The sequence below is a fragment of the Callorhinchus milii genome, unplaced genomic scaffold, assembly GCF_018977255.1.
Source record: "Callorhinchus milii isolate IMCB2004 unplaced genomic scaffold, IMCB_Cmil_1.0 Scaffold12, whole genome shotgun sequence".
Classification (NCBI taxonomy): domain Eukaryota; kingdom Metazoa; phylum Chordata; class Chondrichthyes; order Chimaeriformes; family Callorhinchidae; genus Callorhinchus; species Callorhinchus milii.
In genome coordinates this window covers 2,415,523-2,433,941 of record NW_024704753.1, presented here as the reverse complement: position 1 = coordinate 2,433,941, position 18,419 = coordinate 2,415,523, and the positions used below count along the sequence as shown (strand labels likewise).

Below are 18,419 nucleotides of genomic sequence, written 5' to 3'. Positions count from 1 at the left end.
CACCTGCTCTTAACCTCCTACATCCCTACTTCGAAAAGAAAAGGAGGCGCTTTGAATAGACCGCTATCTAACTCGCCGCAAGCTAATGCTTTTAAAACTGAAGCTTTAGTCTAACCCTTTTGACGCAGGATTGGTGCTGGGACCCGTTTTGAGGATGGTTCACCTGTTGAGACAGCTGATTGCTGCATGGGATTGCTGGGAGGAGATGCAACATTGATTGCTAATAATAAGGGACACTACATTGGGAAGGGGATTATGACTCACTCACTGGGACTGCATTCTGCTTCTCGCTTGTTGTTCCGTTTCGCTGCTAGCTGTAGACTTGTACCCCCCTCCAACACATTATCCCTTTTTATAGACTCCATTGCAACTGGAAAAAAATACTGCTGCAAGACTGAGTGAGAGCCTAACTTTGCAAACGAAAGAGCATAAGAATTTGCTCGGAGAAAGAAGACCAAGGTCCACCTAGTTCGCCATCCACCATCCTGGCAGCCACATGCACAAGTCAGGACCCAAACTATACTATATCCCGAGATGTTGTTTACTAACCGTTTACTAACTGAAATCGCATCTTATCTGTTCCTGAAAGAGTTCAGAAAAAGAAAGGGATGCTGTTTGTGGAGGGGGATAAAAAAAAAGTGGCATGTAACATGTGTGTTGCTCTCCTTTGCTCATGGCGCTGCGTGATCTGGGCTCGGCTATTAACACCTGAGATGACACTAACCCGCTCTTGCAAACCAATCTTGTCTCTGCATGGATATATCTCCGCCAGGAGCTTGATCAAAACCTACCTCAGAAGCAACTGGAGGATCAGAAAAGGGTATGTAATGCTGTGCACGCTTCTGAAAATGTGGGAGTTGGGAGGACATGTTATTGTCTCCCTCTCGTTTGTTTGCAAGTGAGTAGCTGGTGCCTTCGCAAACCACTTGAACAATCTGTTAGGTTATATAAAGGTGCAGGAGGAATGGACTCCACCAAATTCGAGGATGTTGCTGCCTTGACTTCCTGAAGGACCTGTAAAGTCTTGCTTGCGACCTTCACAAAGAGATCTTGTTCCAAATAACCTTCTTCTCTTCTCTCTTTCTTCCTCGCCCCCCTCCCCCTCTCCCCTCTTTCCTGACACAGTAGTAGCAAATGTTATTGAAATAATTAATGAACGTCTCACACTTGCGCACTTTGGGTTTCCTCCGAGAGTGATTGTTTTGAGGAGAGGTGCAAAGGGGAGGATTAAGGACAAGGCTTAAATGTTTGGAACACATGCTGTCTGCGGAAAGATGCAGTAATTCACAGTGGACCGGGATGAGTAGGAAGCGAATGGTGACATTTCCCTGAATACAGTATGTTTCTGGCTAGGCAGGATCCATAATCAGATGACTAGTCCTTTCTTTGTGATTGCGTTGCAGAATATTTTTGGCCCAAGCATAAAACTATCGGGGGAGCCACGTAGATAAAAGTCTACACTTTAGAAAGTGAAACATCAGAGTCGGAACAGATTTGTACAGGGAATGTGAAAGTTTGGAAAGGCCTCCCTCTTTTTTTTCAAGAACGGTTAAATGTGTAGCCCACGTTGGCCCAAAGTTTTTAAGAAAAAATCTTCTAAAGAATATCACAGAGTCCTTAAAAGACTTGAGTTAAGCAATTGAACCAAATGCACTGAGACTGGCGAACTCGGCAGTCTACATTTTTGTGTTTTTTTTATTGTATTTTTTGGAGTTTTCACCTCATCCCCAAATCTTACATCTTTTATTTTAACCCAAATCGGCATTCACAGCCTTTTGGGGGAGAGAGCTCCAGATTTCCACTACACTTTGCGTGAAAAATCTCTTAAGGAAGGAATGACTGCCTCCTTTTCCACTGAAATTGTTCAGTTGTCAGCTTTCCGAGGGTAGGGAAATTGACTCATCTCCTCACCTCTCCTTTGTTTAAGCTGAACGCTGTGTGGAGGCGGTTACTCTGAATACTCGTTGCAAGTAACCCAATTTCCCTTGTCGCTCCTCGTGAGAGATCACATCATTAATATGTTGCGTTTCATTTTATTTTTTTCCGGGGGGGTGGGGAGAAGGAGGGGAGAGAGAGGAGGTGACTGATATGACTCTTATCCATACTTCCCATTCATTGCCAAATCACTGATCACTGTCCGATTTCCGAGCGCACAGATTTCTCTGCCCTCTCAGTATGCGTGTGAGTGCGCCTTTTGAGTTTAAGCCAGCCTTAGCCTCCTGCACTTGCAGTGTCTACAGTAGAGCAACAATGAACAACAACAAATTGCATTCACACAGCGCCTTTCACGTTGGGAGGATATCCCAAGGCGCTGGACAATGAGGGGTTTGCACCCGAGCTGCGGGTTGGGATCAGAGAGGGGTGGAGGGCAAGGGGGTGGAGGAGGGAAGATAACCGAAGGCACGATCGAAAAAGAAGGTCTTCAAGAGTCAAGCGAGGGCGTGAGGTGAGGCAAGGTGGAGGGGCTCCGAGATGGAGTTCCAGAGGGTGGGGGCAGAAAGGTTAAGGCCGATAGTGGAGCAGGCAGGACAGGGTTGTGGAGCACACCAGTGCCTGCAGAACAGAGGCAGGGAGGAGGTTTTAACAGATCGCAGAGGTAGGGAGGAGCAAGGCCGTGAAGGGTGAAAGTCCTTCGGCGGGTAATGATGGACACTTGAGTGCAGAAGTGACCATAATGGTTGAGAACACCAACGAGAGGATTAGTGTTAGTCTTCCTTTCTACCCTGCAATCTCCGTGACCAAAACCTTTCAATATTTTGAAGGCAACCCCCTCTTCCCCCCCCCCCCCCCCCCCCCCGTAGAGGGCCTCTATGCCAGATTTTTAATGCTGAGAAGTCCTTGTGATTCTAAATCCTGTCCATTGTCATGTATGTTTCTAGTGCCTGTGTTGGGGGTCACCTATTTGGGGTATGTGGGGGGCTTTACAACGTGTCAAAGTCTTGATCCAACCTTGTGGGGTTTCCAGTGCACCACCAGAAAAACTTTGATGCCTATCGGGTATTCACCGTAGCTCGTCATGTCAGTCGTTCAATCATTTGGTTAGATCTTTATGTCTTTTTTCTGCTTCTGATGATCTCCTTTCTCCTTCCCAAGGGAGAAGCTCTAAGACAGATCTTGGTCAATCGTTATTACGGCAACATCAGGTCAGTGGGAAGAAGAGACAGCCTCACCAATTTCCACAATGGTCCCTTGGCACCAGGGGGGATTAACAAATCCATCGAAAGAGGTAAGTTCAGCAGAAAGCTGGAACCAGCTTCACTCTACTGTTTAACTCAGTCAACTCATTAGGTTGACTTTGGTTCTTGAGTAACTCTTTGGGTTACGCCTTTGAACAAGTAATAATGCATGGGTAATGCTATTGGGAAGAACTACTTCAAGAATATAACAGTAAGCAGTCATATATTTAATTAAGACTGATGTCACTTCCAACCCATAGAACCACAGAAATGCATGACACGGAGAAGACCATTCAGCCCATCTTGTCTGCCCTGTTGTCTCTTTGAAAGAGCAGTCTATTCAGTCCACTTACCTGTTGTTTCCCCCACCCTTTACCCTTGCAAGTGACTCCTTTCTACATCTCTAACAAGCTCTGTTTGGACTGAATGTTCATGAGATAGACTCTGTATAATTAGCAAGAGTTCATCATGTTTAGTGTGTTTAAGCAAAAAATGAAGATCTTTCCGAAGCAAAGTGTGAGACTTGCTCAAAGCACCATTCTTTCATCCGTCTCGTCTTTTTTTTGGTCAGCCGGGTGTCTGACACACACGGAAACTCCTCGCTGTTGCTTAAGAGCATCCAAAGCAAACAGAGAATTCCATGCCTCCCACCTACACATGGAGAGTCCAGAGATAGATTGTTGGGATGGAATACGCACTCTAACTCTCTCCCCCTGGAGGGACCTAATTCCGGAGAATATTTGGCGTAGGTTGGCAAGAGCCTAAGGCTTGTCTTTGGGATTATTGTCTTAACTATCAGATGGACCAAGTCGGCAGGTCTAAGTTCAGGGTGTGCGAGGGGCAATTTGACAGATACTTGGAAAGATCTCTTGGCACAGTGAGCTATCCAACTAGAATGAGTTGACAAGAACGACGGGTGAGACGGGGACACTAGAGACTAGAGTTAAGAAACCTTTTGGGTTTGAGACCACTGTTGAGGTTGGTATATAGGAAGGAAGCGATCAAATTGACTGAATGGCCTTCTTCATGGACACCTCTCCTGCGATGTTTGCTCACACTCTTTTCTGCCAGAAGACACAGTCGGGGGAGTCGGACGTTGGTGAACATGAACCTAGTGAGTCGAGGGGGGAGAATGGCATGAAGTTACAAGCATCACATTTCCCGAGCATTTGAACTTTGCGAGCTCCCTTTTGTCATGTGGATTTTTGTCCAGTGTGTAATCGGGCTGTAGCGAGTCTGTAGCTTGCATTACACAGCAGATGTCTGTGAATGCTTATTCAGACACGATGATGAAAGCACAGCCAAACAAGTCTCAAGAAATAACTGGCGAGCAGCCAAAGAGGCTTTCATGGGAAAATAGTGGGTAGTTCTCCACTCAGTAGTCTTTGAAGTAAAATAAACAAGTACACTGGGTCGAAGGGGATAGAACGGGAGGGAGGCTGGTTAAATGAATCAAGTCCGGAACTTGGTTCAGTCTTGAGAATTATGATAAAATTAGATGTCGTTTCCACAGTGTGTCCTTAACTGTGACCAAATGTTACTGAGATTCATTCCAAGCCTAAAGCATTGATTCCACTTGATCCTTCATCACAAATACATGGTGTTGGCTCCACAGAGAGCAAAGGCTGGTCTGGGAGGGAGGCAATGTGAAACAGGGTTTTGAAAGATTTATCACCTGTCGTCCAATTCTTTAATTAAATGCTCGCTGGGGACCTGGATTTTTTTATATAAAGAATCGCTTGGTTTCAGCCACTCTCTGACTTTCTAAAGGATTAAACATTTCAGTACAAAAAGAACCTCTTATTGCCAGCAGCAAGCTGTTGTAAAGCACACAGTTGCCAGTAAAGATAATGGTTCGTGAAGATGATCGGAGACGGGTCGAATTAACCCGTTGTTTTCTCAAGGCGATACAATTCACACTTACACAGCGTCGGGAAGACATCTTGGAAGCGCTTCGCAGTGCTGGGTGGGAATTTGGAACTGTGGGGTGGGAACCAAGGAGGGGTGGGCGGGTGGGGGTGTGTGTGAGGGGGGGAGGGGAGGTTGTGAGGGGAAAGATGACTGAAAGCGCAGTCGAGAAGATAAATTGAAATCTCCCTGTGCTGAAAACAACGGCCTTTGCGGAGTGTAGAACTCTGTGAGAGAGTGGAAGGCTTATCTGAAGGCTTATCTCACCAATGCAATATTGTCAGTCGTTTGCTCCTTCAATGAAACTATCCATCCTCTATCCCAACTCCCTATTTTTTTCCCCCCATGCTCTCCAACACCCTTCCTCGGCTCCTACCTATCTGGGAGTGTGCTGTTTTGTATTTGTTCAGCGCCTTCTAACTCCCAGCTGGTTGGGGGGGGGGGGGGGGGTCTGAGCCATAGAGGGTGGGGAGGGTTGTTCGAAAGAGCGGTCAGAGAGGTAGTTCTTGAATGCAGTTTAGTCTCACTTTGCAGTGTAACCTGTGAAGCGCTTTGAGACGTCTCAAGGACATGCTGGGGCGCTATATCAGATTCAAGGATTATTATGATTTACGATTGCTTTGTACGTTTCAGCAGGCGGATCAGGCTCCGGGACCTTGAGTCGGAGTGAGATGAGCCTTGCGGAGGTGCAGTGCCACTTGGACAAAGAGGGAGCTTCCGACCTCGTCATAGACCTGATCATGAACGCAACCAGTGACCGGGTTTTCCACGAAAGCATTCTGCTTGCAATCGCCCTGCTGGAGGGCGGCAACACCACAATCCAGGTAGGCGACGTGGACGGAAACCAGGGCTGAACTCGTGTCGGCTATTTCCCTCACCATTAAACGTCCTAGCGATTCGATCGTATTTGATAGTAGTTCATACAGCGTGAAGTGGCAATTAGCATCTGAAAGGTTCCCAAGTTATCACCATGGTGACCGATGTAATCTTTTCCAGAGAGGGAGAAATTCCGATGTATATACTGTGTTACATCATTGTCAGGGCGGTTTGATAGCTTCCCTCTCTCTGACGTTATTTGCTGTGGGTTTTCAGTGAGCTGGAACCTGAGGATGGCTGACTGTCGTGTCCATGGGTTGGTCCCTTTTATCCAACTCGCTGCCCGCTGCGTGATTGGAATCCCTCAAAAGGGTGGCGTCAACCAGCCATTCAGGGAAGCGCTCAGTTGTTGCCCAACACCTTTCAGCCTGCAGCGACTTGAAACAAGTTCTGCTCCTCTGTAGGAAATAGCACAACGCTGCGATTGGGAAGATGGCAGGGCCGGCCAGCGTTCCTTCGTCATCACTTGACGAGCTTTTGACTTCTGCCAAAGGTCCTTCGGCAACTGCCGTGAACTGGAGTGACCGTGTATTTTTAAGCCAGTGCGGTTGGTCTTTGCGCACGGCGTTCTCCCACAAACAGCCGTGAAGTGAGTGACGAATTGCTTCTGGTGGGGGAGTGTTGGCCAAGACGCTGGAGAGAGAGCGAGCGAGAGAGAGAGGGAGAGAGAAAGGGGGAAACTCTCTTCTCTTTTCGACTAGCCCCCACGGGATCTTTAGCAGGCAGACGGGACCTCAGCTTAACAGCTCTTCCAAAGGACGGCACATGTTACAATTCGGCCCTCCCCCCACCCCCCCCCAGTGCTGTCCTGGAGCGGCAGTAGTGTTTGGCATGATCTAGTAGACCGGCGGAACAGGCTTGACGGTCTGACTGGCCTCTCCCTGGTCCTGTTTTTCTAGGAACCCTCCGAGCTGCAGGTTGTTGTTGCTGTCGTCGTCGCTTTATTGTTCCTTGAACTGCGTGTTGTGTTTTTTTTCTGGGGGTTAGTCTATTAGGAAAGCTCAGGCCTGGTACGGGAAGCCCCAGTGAGCAAGCGAGGACCCCCGCCGTGCTCCTGAGCGCTTTTATTTTTGGTCCCGCGTTTCTGGGCAGCGGTGTAAAGGTACGAGCAGTTACACAAATCCAGCGTTGCGGCTCAGCGATGAGCAAGGCTGTGAGCCAGGGCTGATTTGCATAGAATCTATTTTAACACGGGGAGGGAGGACGAGGGAGAGAGAGAAAAAAAAAGCCCTTGAGCAAGGCAGTTTATAAAAAAAANTGGAATGAAATATCTGCGCTGCCAAAGCAGTGTCTGTGTGAAGGTGAACTGTTAGCCCTGGGAACGAGCTCAAATAAAGGAGGGATTGGTTGCACAGGCTTGGCTGAGAGTCGGGCCAGATTAATTTTATCCCCCCCTTACTCTCTCTCGTACCTTTCCACATCGAGGCAGCATTCTGGCATCGGCTGCTCGTCATTAAACCCTGGAAACCGTGGAAACCTGAAGCCGTTACATAAACCATCTCTTAGATCTTACAAATGCTCAACCGGGGCTCCAGTCGGAAGATTGCCAAATAAGGCGATTGGAACTGTCAACACTTCGACACAGGCAGCTAAGTCACGAAACAAGGTCATCGCGGAGTACTTTTTTCCCCTCCCCGGCCCTGAAATCAACAAAGAGATGTTATGTAACTTCTATTTATATTCTGTTCCCTCGCTGACTCGCTGAGCAGCGCACAGGAGCTGGTTTATGTTTTTTTGGGGGGGAAAGTGGGAGGATTTTTAATGAACTCTTACGTATTTACACCTTTGCCAAAACGGTGGCGAAGGAGATGGCCCGAGGAGGGTAAGGGAGGAAGGGAGAGTGACATTGATTTGCAAATGCAAGTGTGATTATCCAGTTATAGAATAACGATTATTAATTATATTAATCGTATTCCTGGAGTTGGGTACGAGACTCTTAGCAATGAAACGTCTCCCCAAAAAATCACAGGTAATTGCTCTGGAGTGTAAGACTGTGTATTTGCAAGCGAACACGACAGACACATTGCGCGCAGCAAAGCCCCGCAACAAGCAATCAGCCAAGACACCAGTAGAAACTTTTTTTTTTGCAATTGTGTCATGGAATTTTTCGCAGCCATGTGGACAAGCAGGCGGGACCTGGGTTTAACATCTCATCCGAAGGATGGTACCTCCAACAACACTATGTTCCCCACGCTCGGAGCAGCGCTGCGTCATTCGAGATACTGTCCTTCTGAACGAGACGTTCGGTCGAGCTCCCTTGTCTGTGCTTGTTCAGGTGGGAGTTGAGGATCCCATGGCACTACTGGAAAAGAGAAGGGAGTTTCTCTCTCGATGGCCTGGCCAACACCCCATCAGATAAAACCGGTCATTCACTTCACGGCTGTTTGTGGGACATGGCTGTGTGCGCATTGGTCTGCTGTGTTTGCCCACAAGTGCACAGTCAGTCGCTGGCTACACTTTACAGAAAACCGCGGAGCGTTATGAGATGCTATAACAAAGACTTATTAGGATTATTATTAGTGTTATTTAATTTAAAGAGAGAGAGAGATTGGACATTTTGGGGGTCTAATTCACGCAGAAACTGAGACACACCTGGGTGTCCGGAACCGCGTCGTGCAAACCCGCGGGATTCCCGTGCCGTCGCGAGCGACGTTCCCACGGATTGCCGGGAACTCCGATCGGATTTCTTGACAAAGACTCGGATTTTAACGGGGGGGGGGGGGGGGGGTGAAAAAAAACCACAGACGAATTTAGAAAAGTAAAAGACAAGGGAACATCGCAAGGTAGACTCCCCTTGACTGCAGCTTTTCGAGATAAATCTCCTGCCTGCCTCTCGCAAGCACACCCCCGTCCTGTGCATTAGCATAGTTATAATTAGCGAGCGAGCTGGCTGTGAGGAATGGCCCAGCTGAAAGGTGTGAAGAATCAGTTATCTGCAGTCACTCAGTTACTCGTTATCCCCCCCCACCCCCCCCCCCCCCCTCCCCCCCGCAACCACACAGTAGCCGAACAACTGCGCTGTGTTTAAAACCGCACGATTTTTTTTTAAAAAAGCCATTTTTAAAAACAAATCCAAAGCTCTCGACCTGCAGTGTTGCAATGACTTATCAGTTGAATGTCGTTAAACCTCCACTGAACAAAACGTCCCGTTGTTGAGTATTTTTTTTTCTCTCTCTCTCTCTCTCCTTATAAAAGTAATAATAATAATAATAATAATAATCCTCGCGTTTGATACGGCGCCTCTTCGCCGCTTCGAGACGTCCCAAAGCGCTTCACAGGGTATACTGTAAAGTGAATCGACCGTGGGCGAAACGCGGCAGCCAATTGCGCACAGCAGCGTCCCCACAAACAGCCGTGGATTGAAGCGACTGACTTCCACCCCCCACCCACCCACCCACCCACCCTGGAGCATTATTGTATCGCTACAAGGGAAATTGGCGATTGCATCGAAGAGTTAATCATCTTCCCGGTGATTCGAATCGGTAACCCTGCCAACAGCCACAAGAAAACACTTTCGGTAAACAGTGCAGGCAGCTGTGTTGGTTGGAAGGTTGCCTGGCTATCTGGGTCATCATTCATTAATGGATAACTTGCCAGATTTGCGGGGCTGGTGAGGCAGGAGGTGTCGAGCTGTGCTCTGGCATGTGAACTGTAACTTATCAGCAGAGGAGAGGGGAGAGCCTGCCATGAAATCGGCATTCTAGGATTTTCCACTGACGCACTTCACTCGGCGTTTGTATAAAATCGAACCCTGAGTTACTTTACTGCAATAAACTCCTAATGGCTCGTGGCTACGAGGGAAAAGAGTGTCGAGTGAGGCTTCAGTGTGAATGCGCGAATAAATGCAGCCGGGAGATTGACAGCGCGATGACTTAAGTGGCAGTGACCAGTTAGGACAGGGTTGAGTTATCAGGAGTCGACTGTATGATAACAATCCTTGCATTTGATTTGCGTTTGTTCGATGTCGGCGACCTCACAGCAGCTCGCTTTAAGCCGTTGCCTCTTATTTACTTCTTTCTTTTATTTATCGAAAAGCGATCCCACAATCGTGCAGCGTTACGAATCATAAAGCGAGAAGGAACAGCATTGGGAACCCACTCACAGTGTGGCACTTCTTGCACCTCCCACGGACGCACCTTTTTATAACTTATTCGGTTTTCGAAGCGCTTCAAAAAATGTTAGCTTAAGGTAGACGTCACGGCTTTGTGCCGAAACGATTCCCGTGTCTGTTCCGGATACCCAGACGAACAGGGTACCAATTCTTCATTGGGTTTCCCAATTCTCCCTCCATCCCACTTGCTCCCAATCTACCCTCCACCCCCACCCCCCACTCCCCACCACCCGCTTCCACTGACCCATTCCCTGCACTCCTCAGCCGTGACCCGTGAAGAAGAACTTTCGAGACGTTTCAATGTCGTAAGAATTCTCCCCCGAACCACGCCACTTCTGCCCGCGTGTCTGGCCACCGTTGCCATGGAATCGTACTCCCGGGGTCCCCTGCCTGCTTGAGAAGTCAGCGGTAGAACAGGTATCTTCTGTACTCAGGCCTGGCTGAGGCTGGGAGCAGGTTCCCAGTGGGAATGTATTCCAGGCGAGGCATCGATAAGGATGTTAAGACCTTCCCTTTCAGCCCGGCCACTTCAAAGAGCGTCGCAAATCTCCGGGGGATGTTCGAGCAGCTGAGAGCCATCTCCTGCCACGTCATTTCCGTAATGGTCCGAATGCGGAGGATAATGTTTTGAAGCCACACAACAGCTGGTTCAGTGACATGGCTCCCCAAAACCTCCCCCCACCCTCAGCTGATAGTTCCAGGACGTTGACTATTTCACCTCTCCACGTACCTGGGTTGGGAATGAGAGAGTGCAAGTTCATTCAAGAAGGGGGGCAGGAAGTGGTGGTGGGGGGGGTGGGTGGGGGAGGCAGTGAAGGGCAAATTCACAGCAAGAAGTTGTTTCTTTACGATTTGCCACTGGAATGAGGTTCCCAGTCATTCTAAGCTGCTCCGTGACCTTACCCTAAAGGCGCTACATAAGTACAAGTTGTTGTTGACGTTGTTGCTCAAAGTGGCCAGAGCTATCTCGCAAAGTCCCGACGTTCATTTTAGTGCGTGTAGTAATAATAATAATAATCCTTTCATTTGATATACCACCTTATCACATCGTTGAGACGTCTCAAAGCGCTTCACAGGATATACTGTCAAGTGGAGTGACTGTAAATTTTGTTGGTGAAACGCGGCACGAAAAATGGGGGGGAAAAAAATGACCTCTTTCTATCCCGGCGCCCTGGCTGACAGTCGCTCCAAATCCTTTGCTTCGTGACTGTTTTTGCGGGGACAAATTGCCTGCCGCGTTCGCCTACAAAATACACAGTCACTGCACTTGACAGCAAGTCCTGTGAAGCACTCCCTCCGAACAAGTACAAGACTAACATTACCATTAGGCAAAGAGAGGAGGGACCCTGTATGTACGGGCGAGGAATGAGAAAGGCCGAGATACACTGAAAGCCCTGAAGTCCAGCCAGAGGAGACCTCATTGACGAGATGGGGTGAACCACTTTAGGCGTTGAGCGAATTCGTTTCAAGCCTTCTACGTTCGGGATCTTTTACGACTGAACCTGCAATTCATTCGAGGCGCTCTCCTTCGCCGACCGTTCTTGTGTGTTACGTGATTCAGAGCCTGACCCAGATCCATTGTAATTCTGCCGGAGACTATGTTAGGCATTCTGTACGTCGGAACCACTGCAGTCAGGCAGATAGGTGTCTGGTTCCCCGATCGCTCACAAAAGATAACCTGCCCTATGTGATGGGTCTTTATGGCGTCCAAGTGAGGAGGCTATACAAGGAAATTGGCGATCATTCCTGCACAGAGCATCTCTCTCTCAGGTGCTCCAAGTAGGATGAACAAGAGGACCAGGGTTGCATACAGAGTTTTTAGGACAAAGAACGAAGATGAGACAATATCTATGTAATTAATCCTGGCATTGGATATAGCGCCTCATCAGGTCTTCGAGACGTCTCAAAGCGCTTCACAGGTTATACTGTAAAGTGAATTGACTGCATATTTTTTGGCGAAATCTGTCTGGTACATGAAACACAAACTGTAGAGACAGAGTCAAGAGGGATGGTTAAAGGCAAGATGGACTGGTACTTGGATAATTGGAGGTAGTGAGGCATATAGCGACAGGAAGAGCATTCAGATTAAAAGAACAAACTAGTGAAACTGCCTCGATGGGCTGAATGGCCTGTTGCTGTTTTTCCGAGTTGCTTTGTGCCAGGAAAGGTGGGATGAGGCCAGGACACTGGGACTCGATCCAACCGAGCCAAGTTCTGGTACATCCTGGTGTACGTGTATGTATGTGTAATTGTGTGTGCAGTGGCGTGTGTGCAGTTGTGTGTGTGTGTGTGTGTGTATGCATCTGGCATCGGATCCACTCAACTCCCACTCACTCAACTCATTAATCGTTAACAAGTCGCTTTGCTTCATGTCTCGTTGCACCACAACAACAACAACAACTTGCTTTATGTCGTGCCCCTCACGCGAGGCAGCCACCAATACCCCCAATAGCCAAACCGGAGGAAGGTTTGCCCCCTTCTGGCCCCTGCCCCAAGAGGGTCCCGTCCCCGTGTGGTTTCCGAATGTGACTCGGGGCAATTCACCGCAGCGACCGTTCACCCCCAACTTGTTTCGACACACTATTATTTGCTGCAATCTTCCTGAAAAGCCTCTGCATGCGGTCGGAGCCTCGTTTGCACAACTTCCCTCAGCTTTTCAAAAAACGATTATCTCACCTCCAACAGGCACGGGAAAAGATCTCTCTCACTCTCTCTCCCTCTCTCTCTGTCTCTCACTCTCCCTCTCGGAAATTCCAGCCTCTGCTTTGCACCCGGTGTCACCCAACGAGCTTTCCCCGCTCGGCGACACTGAGCTCCCCATTATTGTTGTCAGTCGATCGGCGGGTGGCTTTTCCGGGAGTAGTAATCCCTCGAAAAAAATAGTAATAAATTCAATTTACAGGGTATTCTGTGAAGCGCTTTGAGACGTCGCGAAGACGTAATAAGGCGCTACATCAAATGCAAGGATTATTATTATTATTATCAATTCACCTGAACGATGTTAATTGATCAGTTGAACTGAAGCCCGGCCCTACCTGAGGTTTGTGCGTACATTAAAGAACTCCGTTTCCCCACTCCACGCACACACACACGTGCAATATGAAAGGCGCTTTCCAAGTACCAATTGTTGCTGTTGTACAAATACCATTTGTTTAAATGTAGTAAAACTCCTGATACCGCATCCCTCCAACTAAGGGAACAGGGTTCAGTGAACGAGTTATCAGGAGCAGAGAGTTAGGCGTGTGTATAAATACAGCAATAAATACGGCCGGGATATTGACAGGGTGATGACTTAAGTGGTAGCGACAAATCAAGTTATCAGGGTCGAGTTATCAGGTATACAGAAAAAATGTAATCTTGTTGTTGCTGTTGATCGCCCAATTATTATTTGAAAAAAGAGAATTATAACAATAATAATATTAAATCCTCGCACTTGATACAGCGCCTTATCACGTCTACAAGACGTCTCAAAGCGCTTCACAGGATATACTGTAAAGTGAAGTGACTGTGTGTTTTGTGGGTGAAGCGGAAGTGCAGGTGGCGGGGGCAGGAATCGATCTAATGTATCCTTCAATCCGATTTCGCAGCATTCGTTTTACTGCCGTCTGACTGAGGATAAGAAGTCGGAGAAATTCTTCAAGGTGTTTTACGATCGCATGAAAGTGGCTCAGCAGGAGATCAAAGCTACAGTCACCGTTAATACCAGTGACCTCGGAAACAAAAAGAAGGACGATGATTCTTCAGAGCGAGACGTGCCTGTGCGGAGAAGAGGTGAACCACAGTTGTCGGTTAACCTGAATAACCCATGCTGGCAGGATGTCACAACGATAATAGAATAATCCTTGCATTTGATATCGCGCCTTAACTTGTCTTCGAAACGTCTCAAAGCGCTGCACAGGCTATACTTTGAAGCGAAATAAAAACAGAAGTCGCTGGGACCACTCAGCAGGTCAGGCAGCATCTATAGAGAGATGTCTGGCAAAAGGTCATCGACTTGAAACGTTAACTCACTTTCCTCTCTTGGTAGACGCTGCCTGACCTGTTGAGTGTTCCCAGCGACTGTTTTTATTTCAGATTTCCAGCACCAGCAGTACTTTGCCATACTGTAAAGTGTATTATATATATATGTGTGTGTGGGTGAAGCCAATGTAACATTGGAAATACCACTACTGTTCCAAACGTACTGCGTTCATTTTGCTTTTGTCGTTCATTTGCAAGTCGGTTTTCCGCAGCTCGCGCTCTCTCTCTCTCTTAAAAAGTTTGAAAAAGAGAGAGAAAGGGAGAGAAGAGCAAGGAAGAGTGAACGAAAGAGCAAACGAGAGTGAAAAAAAGAACAAGGAATAGGGACAAGCTCATCACTTTACCCTTTTGGCCGACAGATTGGGAAAATAACAAGTTTTTGTTTTATTTCTGTTTCTCTCTCTGTGTTTCGTTTTTGCTCTCTCTCTCTTTCTCTCTCACTCTCTCTCAAACTTTCTCTTTCTGCTTGTCTTTGTTCTTTCTCTTTCACTCTTGTTTGCTTCATCTCGCTCTTTCTTTCTCTCTCGTTCTTTCTTTTTCTCTCGTTCTTTCTTTCTCTCTCGTTCTCTCGCCCTTTCTCTCTTTCTCGCTCCTTCTTTCTCTCTTTCTCGCTCTTTCTTTCTCGCTCTCTCTTTCTTTCTCTCTTTCTCTCTTCGTTCTCTGTCTCTCTCTCTCACTCAAGCTTTCCTTTAACCTTTCTCGCTCTCTCTCTTTCTCTCCCACTCAAGCTCGCGTTTCATCTTTCTCGCTCTCTCTTTCACTCCCCCTCTCCTTTTCTGCCCCTGTCTTCCTTCCCCTATTGGTCTTCCCCTTCCCCGTGTCTTCACCCGGTAGAATAGTGAAGAATATGGTAAAATTCTCAGCGTTCAGTTCTCAGACTGACGGCAGAGCCTGTTTCGGGGGCTGAACTGAAAGCCCGGCTATAAATAAACACACTAAAACGTGAATAATTCTAGAGAACTTAATGAGGGAAGAATGATTAGCAATCAGGTTTAATAACACGATGCGAAGCACCGGGCCACTGTTCCCGCGGGTTTGCGGCTGCCTTAACCAAACAAAATAAATCTGAATTCTCTTGCCCATTAAATATTTATGCAGCGAGCTTTTTTAAAAAAAAAGGTCAAATTCTGTTTGCTTAATTGGAGCGCGGAAACCGAGACCCTAATTGCCGTCACCGTTTCTTCCCTGGAAAAAAAAACCCCGAAAACGAGCAGCCGAGAGTGAAATCCTGTAGCCCGGCTTGAAAACTGACTCGCTCGGCTCGTAGCCTGTAAGGCCACAGGGCTTTTACCGGGGTGAGCCTTCAAAGAGATGCCCCGTTATAATTGCTTTCTTCAGGCTTGTCAGTCAATTTTATCCACGCAGTTTGACACAGCGCCTCATCGCGTCTTCGAGACGTCTCAAAGCGCTTCACAGGATGCGCTGTAAAGTGAACTGACTGCCTGGTTTTGTGGGCGAAATATCTTCCTCCTCATTGACCTCCTGCTTTTCAGCTTTCCGTGGGGACTTACTTCCCTTGATCCCTTTTCCGTCTCGTTCTGGAGGTGCACAAAAACGTCAACGGGGTTGAAAGAGTGAACCCAGAGCAGTGTTTACCCCCTCTACCCCCCACCACCCCCACCCCCACCGAGACCGTTAGAATAAGAGGGCGGGCGTTTGGATTTGTAAATTGGGCAATTAGGAGATGGGCACCAGGAAGTACGATTGAAGCCGGGACTTGTTTATGTTGACGGGGAGGAGTGAGGAGCAATGGGGTGGGTGTTCTGGAAAGGGTGAGATCATATTGAGGCCTGCGTCACCCAAACCCGTCTTACGGTCCCAGTGACTGCCAAGATGGCGGAAGGCGAACCGGGCGGACCTTGCTCTCGGTTCGCCTCTCGTTTTACTTACGTTCGCTGCGTTCGCCGTTCACGTGCGTTGGCTTCTGTTCTGTTCTGTTCCAGCCAAAGACGCCACGCCCCAGCTCAGCGACGAGGTCAGGGAGCAGCTTCTGGAAGCTTCCTCCGCCACCCGCAAGGCGTACAACGCCTTCAGGCGGGAGGCGGACCCCGAGGATCACTTCACGGCCACCGACGGAAACCCCGCGGCCGGCGAAAAGAACAAGGAGGACGGGGAGATGAGCGCCGTGATCGCCATCATGCAGCCGATTCTGCGGTTCATGCAGCTGCTCTGCGAGAACCACAACCGCGACCTCCAGGTACGACCTCCACAACCCGTCGTGCTTTACGCTCCCCCCCCCCCACCCCCCCCACCCGACAACCGTCTGTTCCTAACCCCAGTTCCCCGCTCCTTCTTCCCCCCTCCTCTCAAATAATAATAATCCTTGCATTTGACACAGTGTCCCATCAAGTCGTCGAGGAGATGTCTTAAAAGCGCTTCACGGGATACACGGTAACGTGTATTTTGTGGGGGAAACGTGGCAGCCAGTCGCGCGCTGCAATGTCCCACAAACCGCCATGGAGTGAGTGACCAATTCTATTTGAGAGATCGTTGCTCTTCTTATAAACGCTGCAGTTATAATCAAGTATAAAGCTTGAATCTGATAACAGCGCCTTTCACGTTAGGAGGACTTCCCAAAGCCCATTCGCAGTCTCGACCTGGGAGGTGAGCAATGGGCTGGGGAGGGGGGTGGAAAGATGACCAAAAAACAGGTCTATTTTGAGACGTTGCTGGCTGGAAGCTTGGCCACCGATGCTAGGGCGGATAGGGCAGGGGCCGTGAAGCAAGCTGGTGATTGCTGAGCGACAGGAGTAGGATTTGAGGAGGTATCAGAGGTAGGGATGTTGGCCAAGACTGCGGAGGAGTTTAAAGTATGAACAAAGATCTTGGAGGACGAGGAGCTGATGGCGGGCGAGCCTTCAGCCTCTCTGCACCCAGGCTTTGGAACTCCATCCCACAGTCCCTTCGCCTCGCCCCGTCCCTTGCCTCCTTCAAGGCCTGTCTCAAGACTTACTTCTTCGACCTCACTTTTGGTCACCGCTCTACCCTTATCCTCCCCGTCTTCCACCCCTCCTGATCCCAACCAGCAGCTTGGGACAAAATCCTTGACCGTCTTGGGACATCGTCCCGATGTGAAAGGCACTATGTAAATGTGTTCTATTGTTGTTGTTGAGGGAACCGAGCGAGAATTGGAGAGAGAAGGGAGGTTGGGATTTGTCGACGTTAATTATCTTTCTCGTTAATGTCTCCTCAGAACTTTCTGCGATGCCAGAACAACAAGGCAAATTATAACCTGGTGTGCGAGACCCTTCAGTTCCTGGACTGTATCTGTGGCAGCACCACAGGCGGCCTGGGCCTTCTGGGGCTCTACATCAACGAGAAGAACGTGGCCCTCATCAACCAGACCCTCGAGAGCCTGACCGAGTACTGCCAGGGTCCCTGCCACGAGAACCAGGTGCCCACCACCCCCGATAAGCCACTCGCTCAGCGCACGCATGACTCTCCAGCTGCTTCAATTTATACGTGATATACGTCAGCTTCTCTGCCCCCCACCCTTTGGAACTCCATCCCACAGTCCCTTCATCTCCCTCCCTCCCTCCCTCGCCTCCTTCAAAGCACATCTCAAGACCATCCTCTTCAACTGCGCATTCAGCCACCCTCCTACCCCTACACTCCCTGCCCTCCACCCCCACCTGATTCCCAACCCCCCCAGCTCAGGTCCAAATCCCCGACTGTCCAGCGCCTTGGGAGGATGGCTTCCCAACGTGAAAGGTGCCGTGTAAATGTAATTCGTCACTGCTGTTGTTATAACCTACGTTCGGCTCGCAAAATACAGTCAATCCGGTTTACCCTGTTATGTGAAACACGTTGAGATGTCTCAACGACCTGATAAGGCACTGTATCATATGCAAAGATTATTATTATTTTAGAGAGCGAAGTTTCTTTTCCCCAAAACCCCCCCCCCACCACAACCTTACCTCACCCCCCAGGGCTCTGCTCATTGATACTCCTAACCCACCACCCAACAAACCAGACAAAATCGATCAGTCACGTCGCGGCTGTGTATTGGACGTCGCTGTGTGCAAATTGGCTGCTGTGTTGACCTACAAAACACACGGTCTCTAGTCACACTTCACAGTGTGTAGCCTGTGAAGGGCTTCCTCAATAATAATCCTTACATTAAATACAGCCCCTGAAAGCATCAAATGTAAGGATTATTATTACGGTGATTATTATTTTTATTGGAGGATTCGGAGGACGAGTGGGGACCATGGGATGAGGATGGATGGCTACTTGCAGCAGCAAATACTAACGCAGGAAAACTAAATGTCCTCCAGCTGCGATGCTGAGAAAATTGAGGAAATTAAAATCTTTTAAGACGCAGGTGG

At 48.6% G+C, this 18,419-nt stretch overlaps 1 protein-coding gene across 1 annotated transcript in view; it reads left to right on the top strand.

Annotated features, from left to right (window-relative positions):
* The window catches only part of itpr1b (inositol 1,4,5-trisphosphate receptor, type 1b), a 133,513-nt gene that overhangs the window by 72,295 nt on the left and 42,799 nt on the right, over nt 1-18,419 (top strand). The window contains exons 40-45 of the mRNA XM_042339713.1: nt 773-820; nt 3,094-3,226; nt 5,718-5,908; nt 13,659-13,842; nt 16,035-16,288; nt 17,285-17,485. Of these exons, the coding sequence (XP_042195647.1) occupies nt 773-820; nt 3,094-3,226; nt 5,718-5,908; nt 13,659-13,842; nt 16,035-16,288; nt 17,285-17,485 (1,011 nt within the window). The remainder of the gene's footprint in view (nt 1-772; nt 821-3,093; nt 3,227-5,717; nt 5,909-13,658; nt 13,843-16,034; nt 16,289-17,284; nt 17,486-18,419) is intronic.